The 11,581-nt window shown below is 47.0% G+C and overlaps 2 gene segments (V, D, J or C); both read left to right on the top strand.

The window, feature by feature from the left end:
- LOC141499648 (immunoglobulin lambda variable 4-69-like) lies at positions 1-1,049 on the top strand. The segment is given in 3 exon segments: positions 1-80; positions 208-536; positions 825-1,049. Coding segments are annotated over 3 exon segments (600 nt in total).
- An 8,103-nt stretch (positions 1,050-9,152) lies between these two features.
- On the top strand, positions 9,153-11,570 carry LOC141497191 (immunoglobulin lambda variable 4-69-like). The segment is given in 2 exon segments: positions 9,153-9,263; positions 9,382-11,570. Coding segments are annotated over 2 exon segments (414 nt in total).
- The last annotated feature ends 11 nt before the right edge of the window (positions 11,571-11,581 follow it).

The raw sequence follows: 11,581 nt of genomic DNA, 5'->3' as shown, positions 1-11,581 counted from the left end.
TCTTTAGGGAACAGAGTTCATAGGCCCCTGCACCATGGCCTGGTTTCTTGTCTGCCTCCTCCTGCTCGCTGTCTGCTCAGGTCAGGGCTGCCTCGGACCCCTCCTCATCACTCCTCCTCCTCCTCCCTCCCTGCCCCCTCTCCTCTCTCCAAGCACCTTCTCCTTCTCTTCTCATTCCAGGACATTCATGAGTGTCTGTGTTTCTAGGTTCCTTCTCCCAACTTGTGCTGACTCAGTCTCCTGACATGTCTGTGTCCCTGGGAGCCACAGCCAAACTCTCGTGCACCCTCAGCAGTCAGGACAGTGGTTATCTTGTTGGTTGGCACCAGCAGATCCCAGGAAAGGCCCCTCGGTATATCATGTATGTCACCAGCACTGGAGGTGTCAGTAAGGGCGACGGGATCCCTGACTGCTTCTCTGGCTCCGGCTCTGGTGCCAGTCGCTACTTGTCCATCAACAACGTCCAGCCTGAGGATGAAGCCAATTACTACCGTGTGGCAGGTGGTAGCAGTACTGGTAGCACAGTGATGCATTCAGTGAGGAAGTTGGGAAAAAACCTCCCCTGCCAGCCCAGGCCTAGCGCCCAATCTGGCCCCGGGCTTCTGACCTCGCCAACCCCAAGCTGCCAGGGCAGGGTCAAGGCTTTCTCTGTTTCTGTCTCTGTCTTCACCCTGACTCTGTTTCTCCTCTGTGTCTGTCTGTCTGTCTGTCTGTCTCTGTACAAAAAATTCCTTGATGAGCTTCAGCTCATACTTAGAGTGAGAGAATGGCCCTGGATCCCAGTCCTTATGCCCCCTGACCTAGCACATCTCCCCCTTTCCAAGGGGCTTGTGAGGAGACTCCCATCAGGGAGAGCTTCAGCTGAGCCTTCAGACTTCGGGAGGGGCCTGATGGAGAAGGAGACCCTGCTCCCATCTGGCTGCCCAGGTGGAGATTCTGCTGCTTCTCATGAAAAACAGTCATGTTGGCCTAAGGAGACCCTGCGGACACTGGCCAGGGCTCATGAGGCCAGGACCAGAAACAGTCTGAAGGGGAAGCAGAGACATTAGGAAGGAAGTGTGAACCAAGAAGATGCAGACCCTCCTTGTACAGGGCAGGCTCCTCCACTAGCCCTGATTAGTGTCTCCTTAGGTCAGCCTGAACCTCACAGATGGAACCACTAACCCATCGATTGAAACGGGGGCCAGATCTGTGCCAGGCCTCACCAACCAGGCAGAGGGACAACACACCCACTCCCAGGCCCAGGTGCCTTGGCATTCAAGGATCTTGTACTCAGTCTCTTCAGTGTCAGCACCACAGGGTCAGGTCAGTACTAAAAACTGAACGCACTACAGGTAAAGTCTTCCCCATTGAGACACAGAAGTGGCACTTTGGAAAGAGCTGGAGTCGCCAAGGCCTGAGTTCAAATTTCTCCTACAACAAACTAGGAATTATTTGAGACTTGGCAAGTCAGGTAGCCTTTGTCAGGATTCGTCTCTTCCTCTGTTAATCAGGCATCATCAGGGCCCCTTCCTCCTGCTGACAATGAGTCCGACTGTGGCTGATCCGACCAACACGAGCTTGGAATGCTCTACCACAGGTCAGGCACAAAAAGCACATGTGAACAACGGGGATATGTTCTGTGTTACGTTACTTTTGAGATGCTTCAATTCTGCCTTCCTCATGAAGTGCGCTCCCCTGTGAACTCATCCAACCTTTCTGGAGAGCAATTTGGAATTATGGCCAAAGTTTAAGAAAATGTGCAAACCCTTCGATCCAGCAATACCACTACTGGGTCTATACCCCAAAGAAATTGTGTAAAACCTTAAAACAAAAACATTCATAGCAGTCCTGTTTGTGGTGGCAAAGATTGGAAATAGAGTAAATGCCCATAAATTGGAGAATGGCTGAACAAATTGGTTTGCGTATGTGATGGAACTCTATTGTTCTATTAGAAACCAAGAGGGAAGGGATTTCATAGAAGGCTAGAAAGACTTGGATGAACTGATAGTGAGTGAGATGAGCAGAAGCAGAACAACACTGGACACCCTAACAGCAACAGGGGGGCAATGATCAACCTTGATGGACTTGCTCATTCCATCAGTGCCACAATCAGGGACAATGTTAGGGCTCCTGTGATGGAGAATACCAGCTGTATACAAAGAATGAACTGGGGAGTTTAAACAAAGACCAAAGTCTATTACTTTGAATTTTTAAAAAACGTCTTCTTATGTTCTACATAATTTTTCTGTCTCTAATGTTTTATTTTTCCACAAGGATATGATTTTTCTCTAAACACATTCAAATTTAATGAATATAGCTTGGAAACAATGTAAAGATTATCATACTGTCTTCTGTGGTAAGGGGGAGGGAGGCGAGGGGGAAAATTTTAAAATTCAAGACTTTCTGAAAAAAGAAAGGTAGAAACTACTATTGTATGTAATGGGAAAACAAATAAAATATATAAAAAAATAGAGTGCACTGCCCTCACTGAAGGGCACGCCACACTGGGCGGTCCTGGGGAGGATCTCCTAGTACCTTCTCCTTGTCTTCTCATTCCAGGACATTGATGAGTGTCTATATTTCTAGGTTCCTTCTCCCATCCTTTGCTGACTCAGTCTCCCTCCATGTATTTGTCCCTGGAGTCACAGTCAGACACACCTCCACCCTCAGCAGTCAGCAAAGCTGGCATACTGTTGGTTGGCACCAGCAGAGCCCAGGAAAAAGTCCTTCACAATTCCTCTGTCAACAACAGCAGAGGTGGCAGCCAGGGCAATGCGATCCCTCCTCAGTTCTCTGGTTCCAGCTCTGGGGCCGATCGCTACTTGTCCATCAGCAACATCCAGCCTGAGGATGAAGCTGATTACTCCTGTGGGCGCTATTATAGTAGTGGTGGTGTCGACGCTTGGCACACCGATCCGTTCATGGAGGAAGGTGCACATAAACCTCCCCTGCGAGTCTAGGCTCAGCTTCCCATCTGTCCCCAGGATCCTGGCTGATCCATAGCTGGCAAGTCAGGGTTGAGTCTTAGGCTCTTTCTCTGCCTTCATCTCCCTGACTTTGTTTCTACCTCTGTTTCTTTGTGTCTGTCTGTTTCTGTACAGAAAAATACATGATGAGCTTCAGGTCAAAGTTAGAGGAAGGGAAATGGACCATCACCCAGTTCTTCTGTTTCCTGCCCCAGCACATCTGCTCCTTCCAGAGGGAGGCAGATGGGAAGGAATGAGGAGAGTCCTGGACATGCTCTGAGGAAGGAGATGGAGAGTGTAGTGGGGAGCAGGCTCTCTGCCAGGCCATCCCCCCAAGCTCTCTAGGCCTGTCCCCCCTCACTCCCCTCTGGACCGTTCTTTCCCATCTTGTACCTCTTATGACCCAGCCTCCCTCCACCCTTTTCAGCAAGGTCTGCACTGGCCCTCTCACGTTTTCACTCCCTGATGCTGGTGGAGAAGGGGGGATCCTCCTTGGCCCCATTGGCACCCCCAGGCCCTCCCTCTGCCTCCCTTCCTCAGTAACCTCTCCTCCTCTGAGCTCCATTCATCATTCTATCCACATTCTAGAGATGAATTTCAGTTCACCTCCCTGACTGCAGACATGCAATCCTCATCCTGACCCTCACTCACTCCCTGCCTGACCTTGGGTTGGTCTCTGGAAACCAACTCTCTGCCCTGGAAATATGGGGTTGAGCCTTGGTGGCCTCTGGGTTCCCTACACGTCAACCCACACCAGAAGGTCATCTGTTCACTGGACTGAAACACTGTGGATTCAGGAGCCTATAAAGGGGCCTAAGCAGTTGTTGGAATGGACTATCCTGGTCATCTCTGGGCATGAGGAAGGGTCTGGAAAAGGTGCCCTAATAATGATCTTCTTCACCACCCTAAGCCTGAACATGGCAAAGAGTGAATCTGAAGAAACACAAGCACACACACGTACACGTACAATGAACACGATGATGCCGCTCATACTGAGCTACAAAGATAGTCACAAAATTAATCTGGAGCAGGAAAAGGGCAAGAACAGCAAGGGAAACTGATGGAACAAAGTGTAAAGGAAGGTGGCCTACCTCTACCAGATCTCAAACTATACTAATAAGCCGGGGTCACCAAAACTTCCTGGTCCAAAACTTCCAGTCATGGATCAAAGATCAGGAAACGTTCAAAATCACCTGCAGGAAATGACTCCAGCAATGTTCGATCCGACAAAGCCAAAGACATTGGACTCTGGGGTAAGAACTCGCTATTTGCCCAAAATTGTGGGGAAAACGAGAATCTAGTATGGCAAAAGCTAGGCCCAGTTCCTCATCTCACTCCCTATACTAAGATAAGGTCAAAGTGGAACAGGGTTTAGAAATTAAGACTGACACTATAGATGCATCAATTGACCAAGAAATACTTGATCACATCTATGGAAAGGGGATACATTTATGACCAAAGAAGAATTGGATCATATTATAAACTACAAAATACATGATTTTGACTATATTAAATGGAAAAGTTTTGCACTAATAAAATCAATGCTACCAAAATTAGAAGGAAAGAAGAAAGCTGGGAAACAGTCCTCACAAACAGGAGTTCTGATAAAGGTCTCATTTATAAATATAGAGAGAATTGCATCAAATTTATGAGTCACAAGTCATTCCCCAATTGATAAATGATAAAAGCATATGAACAGTTTCAAATGAAATAATTAAAGCTATATATAATCATGGAAAAATGCTCCACAACACTATTGATCAGTGAAGTACAAATTACAACAGTGAGATATCATCTCACACCAATTAGATTAGCCCAGATGACAGAAAAGGGAGGATGATCAATGTTGGAGAGGTTGTGGGAGAATTGGAACACTAATGCATTGCTGGTGGAGTTGTGCACCGACTCAATCTTTCTGGAGAACAATATGGAACTATCCCTGAAGAGCAACAAAACTGGTGATATTCTTTGACCCAACAATTCCAATTTCAGGTCTAGAGCCAAAGAAATTATTAAAAAAATAATAGATGTTCCAAAATATTCATGGCAGACCATTTGGCATGGAAAAGAAATGGAAATGAGGGGTTGCTCATCAACTGGGTAATGGCTAAACAAGTTATCATACAGGACTACTATGGAATAGGATTGTTCTATAAGAAACCATAAATGGTCGGACCAGAGAATGACTCGCCGGATCTGATGCTGAGAGAAGGGAGGAGAAGCAAGAGAACAACGTGCACATCAGCAAGAAGACGGTGAGATGAACAGTCTGGATGGAAGCAGCTCCTCCCAGCAGTCCAGAGAGTGAAGACAACTATTAAACTGACTATGGACTATATCATCCCTGTTCAGAGGAAGAAAAACAAAACAAAAGAAACACACACACACACACTCAGACAGACACACAAACACACACAAAATCCTTGAGAATCTGATGAACACTTTTTGGTTTTTTAAATTTATTTTAATTAAAGATATCATTTGAGTTTTACAATTTTCCCCCCAATCTTGCTTCCCTCCCCCCCGCCCCCCTCACGGAAAGCACTCTGTCAGTCTTTACTTTTTTTCCATGTTGTACCTTGATCCAAACTGGGTGTGATGAGAGAGAAATCATATCCTTAAAGAAAAGAGAAGTCTCAGAGGTAACAAGATCAGACAATAAGATATCTGGGTTTTTTTTTCCAAATTGAAGGGAATAGTCCTTGCACTTTGTTCAAACTCCACAGCTCCTTATCTGGATACAGATGGCACTCTCATTTGCAGACAGCCCAATATCGTTCCCGATTATTGAACTGATGGAATGAGCAAGTCCTTCAAGGTTGAACATCACTCCCATGTTGCTGTTAGGGTGTACAGTGTTTTTCTGGTGCTGCTCATCTCACTCAGCATCAGTTCATGCAAATGCCTCCAGGCTTCCATGAAACCCCATCCCTCCTGATTTCTAATAGAATGATAATGTTCCATGATATACACAGACCACACTTTGCTAAGCCATTCCCCAATTGAAGGATATTTACTGGATTTGCAATTCTTTGCCACCAAAAACAGGGCTGCTTTAAATATTTTTGTACAAGTAATGTTTTTACCCTTTTTCTTCATCTCTTCAGGGTATAGACCCACTAGTGGTATTGCTGGAGGAAAGGATATGCACATTTTTGTTGCACTTTGGGTGTAGTGATGAACACTTTATAAAAATTACAAGATACTATAAAAATTACATGTTATTTATCTCTTCCCCTTAATCCTAATTTCTCTTTTTTCAAAAAATACCAATCTCCAAATATTTTTATCAAAATGTATATGTACAATGTTTGCCACTGAGGGGAAGGGGGTGGGAATGGAGGGTGGAAGGAAATTTTGTAACTCAAAAATATACATGTGGATATGGATAAAAATAAATAAAAATATTTTTTGAAAAGTGATATGGGGGCAGCTAGGTGGCATAGTGGATAAAGCATGGGCCTTGGAGTCGGGAGTACCTGGGTTCAAATCTGGTCTCAGACACTTAATAATTACTTACCTGTGTGGCCGTGGGCAAGCCACTTAACCCCATTTGCCTTGCAAAAAACTAAACTAAACTAAAATAAAATAAAATAAAATAAAATATAAAAGTGATACGGAAGGAAATTAAATCTTCTTAAGAAGTCCCATAGGTAATGGGGTCCTGCTCTGACTATAGTGTCCCCGATGTTTTCTTAGAGGTTGCAGTATATGTGAGGCTGGATGACAGAAGGTGGTGATGCAGGACTGGGCCAGAGCAGGCAGTGATGGCATGGGGAGCCAGGTGTTCCCAGAGGGGGCTTAGCCCAGCTGTGTCTGTGGCTGCTCTGTGTCCTGTGGTCACTCATGGGGGGACATCTCGGCTGGTCTTGTATACCGATGCCCCACCTCCATCTCCTGAAGTAGCACCCCTCCTCATGGGACCTTTGACCTCACAGCGAGGGGCATGGTGTGGTTAAGAAAACCCAGGTGCAGACACAGATATACATTTATCCTCCAGGGAGAGGATAAGAAGGATCTGTCAGAGCAAACACAGCAAATCAAAACAAAACAAAACAAAGGGCCAGAATCTCAATGAACACTGTCTTCACTTTTACAAAATTTCTCTTATGGTTTCCCTTCCAATATCATAGTGTTTTTCCTTTTCTCTCATCCTAATTGCATATGACATAAGTCCATATTAAGTATAATGCAAAAGAGGAATTAGAATAAAGGGGAAAAACCCATGAGAAGGAAAGGAAAAATGTAATAGAAGGTGTTTTTTTTAAAGTGAACATGGTGTCCTTGGCTGTGCTTTTCAGGATCCAGATGAGACAACCTAGTAGAAGTTGCTGACTACCGTGGGGGAAAAGAAGAGGCAGGAGCAGCCACCTAAGTCAGGTCCCCATCATGAAATGCACCACCCTCTTCCCTCAGATCAAGAGGACCAGGGTCCGGCATCAGGAACCAGAAAACTAGAGGGAGCCTGATATTTCAAGTCTGGTGTCCATAGTCATGAAGCTGAGCGATCACTTTGTGGAGATGAAGCTTGGCAACTACAAGGCCTGCACTCACTGGTTTGGAAGAGCCAGAAAAGAAAAGTCTTGCCCCAAGGGTTGGTAGTTCTGTTAAATGACCCACCAAAAAGTGACCTAATTTCATCAGTACAGCTTGTGGTGAACACAAGAATGAGCATATGCTTTGCTGCTACCCCCTGAGGTACTCAGGACCTTTTCCTTTGACCCACAGCTGAAAGCTTCCAGAATGGGATCTCCTTGAGAACAGCAGCTGGCTTTTCATCTGGATGGCCAGTCTAAGCCTGGTTCTGCCACAGAGAGCAATTCAAAACAGAATTTTGTGCACTCATTTCCTGTGGCTGATCCATTTTGAAGTGACAGAAGTAGGAAAAGTAAAGACTTCTTCATCAGAATCTGACAACTGAAGTCTCTTTTTAGACATATTCCCTGAGTCATTTTGAAAGACTGATGGAGGGGTAGCTAGGTGGAGCAGTGGATAGAGTACTGGTCTTGGAGTCAGGAGACCCGAGTTCAAATCTGGCCTCATACACTTAATAATTACCTAGCTGTGAGGCCTTGGGCAAGCCACTTAGCCCCAATGATTTGCAAGAACTGAAAAAAAAAAGACTGATGGAGACATGACCTCTATGTCTTTCCTGATGACATCATGACATTTGAAAAAACTCTGATGGAACCAGAGGAAAGATAGAAGTGCCCCTGACAGGGCTAGATCCAAAGACCCCTTCAGAAGAGAAGACAGCTCCAATTTCTTCAACATTCATTCAAAGTGCCGGGGATATAACCAAACCAGCAGATGTCCTCCGTGGAGCATAAGTGATTAAAGAGGAATGAGATAGAGGAACAAAAAAGCCAAGTCTTTGGATAACCTATTGGGAGGAAAGACAAAAGCAAGCTTGGAGGACTTGATCCCTTTTACATACGTGCACTAAGTCTGTTCTCTCTGGAGTCACTACGTCCTTTTGTCCCCTGGGCAGATGCCAGCCTGGAGGACCGGGGGGCAGCAAGCAGGGGACTTGTCTGACTTTGGGTCAGCTGAGGGTTGCTTACAAAGCTGGAGTGTATGTGAGGCCTTTGGTCAGTAGGGGGAGGTGTAGGACTGGTGGAGAGCAGGCAGAGAGGGTATAGGCAGCCTGTTGGTCTCAGGGGGCTCAGCACAGCTGTGTCCGTAGAGGCTCTGAGCCCTGTGATCACTCATGGGGGACATCTCCCCTGTTTCTGGTCCTGGCCTCATGAGACCTGGCCAAAGACCACAGGTTCTCCGTAGCCCAACTTGACTGCTCTTCATGAGAACCAACACAGCCCCCGCCGGGGCAGGCAGATGGGACCAGGGTCTCCTCCATCAGTCCCATCCAGAAGTCTGAAGGCTCAGCTGAAGCTCTCCCTGATGGGAGTCTTCTCAGAAGCCCCTTGGGAAGGGGGAGATGTGCTGGGTCAGGGGGCATAAGAACTGGGATCCCGGGCCATTTTGTCCCTCTAAGTTTGACCTGAAGTTCATCAAGCAATTTTCTGTTCAGAGACAGACACAGATGTTGATATACAACATCCAACCTTCCTACCATGAAATATGTCCCTTCTCCATGGGACCTCTGGCCCCAGAGGGAGGAGCAAGGTGTGGTTAAGAGGTTCAGATAGAGATTTGCATTCAGCCCCCACCCACAGCAAGGGGTTTCAGGGACAGGATAAGAGGGACCTGGCAGAGCCCAGGCCCAGCTGTATGGTCTTTGGGGAGCAGAGTTCTTGGGCCCCTGCACCATGGCCTGGTCTCTTGTCTGCCTCCTCCTGCTCGCTGTCTGCTCAGGTCAGGGCTGCTCAGACCCCTCCTCATCACTCCTCCTCCCTCCCTGCCCCTTCTCCTCTCTCCAAGCACCTTTCTCCTCTTCTCATTCCAGGACATTCATGAGTGTCTGTGTTTCTAGGTTCCTTCTCCCAATCTGCAGTGACTCAGTCTCCTGACATGTCTGTGTCCCTGGGAGCCACAGCCAAACTCACCTGCACCCTCAGCAGTCAGTACAGTGGTAATACTATTGCTTGGTACCAGCAGAGCCCAGGAAAGGCCCCTCGGTATATCATGTATGTCACCAGCAGTGGAGGTGTAAGCAAGGGCGATGGGATCCCTGACCGCTTCTCTGGCTCCGGCTCTGGCACCAGTCGCTACTTGTCCATCAGCAACGTCCAGCCTGAGGATGAAGCCGATTACTACTGTGCGGCAGGTGGTAACACAGTGATGCATTCAGTGAGGAAGTTGGACAAAAACCTCCCCTGCCAGCCCAGGCCTAGCTCCTAATCTGGCCCCGGGCTCCTGACTTCCCCAACCCCAAGTTGCCAGGTCGGGGTCAAGGCTTTATCTGTTTCTGTCTCTCTCTTCACCCTGACTCTGTTTCTCCGCGGTGTCTCTCTGTCGGTCTGTCTCTGTACAAAAAATTCCTTGATGAGCTTCAGCTCATACTTAGAGTGACAGAATGGCGCTGGATCCCAGTTCTTATGCCCCCTGACCCAGCACATCTCCCCCTTCCCAAGGGGCTTGTGAGGAGACTCCCATCAGGGAGAGCTTCAGCTGAGCCTTCAGACTTCGGTGCCTGGTGGAGAATCAGACCCTGCTCCCATCTGGCTGCCCAGGTGGAGATTCTGCTGCTTCTCATGAAAAACTGTCATGTTGGCCTAAGGAGACCCTGTGGACACTGGCCAGGGCTCATGAGGCCAGGACCAGAAACAGTCTGAAGGGGAAGCAGAGACATTAGGAAGGAAGTGTGAACCAAGAAGATGCAGACCCTCCTTGTACAGGGCAGGCTCCTCCACTAGCCCTGATTAGGGTCTCCTTAGGTCAGCCTGAACCCCACAGATGGAACCACTAACCCACAGATTGAGAGAGCTTTTTTTTTAGGTTTTTGCAAGGCAAATGGGGTTAAGTGGCCTGCCCAAGGCCACAAGGCTAGGTAATTATTACGTGTCTGAGACCTGATTTGAACCAAGGTACTCCTGACTCCAGGGCCAGTGCATTATCCACTAGGCCACCTAGCCGCCCCTTAACCCATGGATTGAAAAGGAGACCAGATCTGTGCCAGGCCTCGCCAACCAGGCAGAGGGACAACACACCCACCACCAGGCCCAGTTGTCTTGGCATTCAAGGCTCTTGAACTCAGTCTCTTCGATGTCAGCACCACAGGCTCAACTCAGCACTAAAAACTCAACTCCCTATAGGTAAAATCTTCCCTGTTGAGACACAGAAGTGGCACTTTGGAAAGAGCTGGAGTCATCAAGGCCTCAGTGCAAAGTCTCCACTGAGACTTGGCAAGTCAGGTAGCCTTTGTCAGGATTTGTCTCTTCCTATGTAAATCAGGCATCATCATGGCCCCTTCCTCCTGCTGACAATGAGTCCGACTGTGGCTGATCAGACCAACACGATCTTGGAATGCTCTACCACAGGTCAGGCACAAAAAGCCCACGTGAACACCTGGGATATGTTCTGTGTCACATTTCTTTTGAGATGCTTCAGTTCTGCCTGACTCATGAAGTGCGCTCCCCAGTGAAGTGATCCTGTCTTTCTGGAGAGCATTGTGGAAATATGGCCAAAGGGTAAGAAAAATGTGCAAACCCTTTGATCCAGCAATACCTGTACTGGGTTTATGCCCTGACGAAATCATGTAAAAGAGTGAAAACAAAAATATTCATAGCAACCTTGTTTGTGGAGGCAAGGGATTGGAAATAGAGTAAATGCCCATAAATTGGAGAATTACTGAACAAAATGGTTGCGTATGTGATGCAACTCTATTGTTCTATTAGAAACCAAGAGGGAAGGGATTTCAGAGAAGCCTAGAAAGTCTTGGATGAACTGATAGTGAGTGAGATGAGCAGAACCAGAACAACACTGGACACCCTAACAGCAACATGGGGTTGATGATCATCCTTGATGAACTTCCTCATTCCATCAGTGCCACAATCAGGGACAATGTTAGGGTACCTGTGATGGAGAACACCTGTATACAAAGCTGTATACAAAGAATGAACTGGGGAGTTTAAACAAAGACCAGAGTCTATTGCCTTCAATTTTTTTAAAAAAAGTTTTCTTATGTTCTACATAATTTTTCTACCTCTAATGTTTTATTTTTCCTCAAGGAT

Source organism: Macrotis lagotis, chromosome X (assembly GCF_037893015.1).
Source record: "Macrotis lagotis isolate mMagLag1 chromosome X, bilby.v1.9.chrom.fasta, whole genome shotgun sequence".
NCBI classification, from domain to species: Eukaryota; Metazoa; Chordata; class Mammalia; order Peramelemorphia; family Peramelidae; genus Macrotis; species Macrotis lagotis.
The sequence above is the reverse complement of the archived record's forward strand: the minus strand, read 5'-3'. Positions and strand labels throughout refer to the sequence as shown.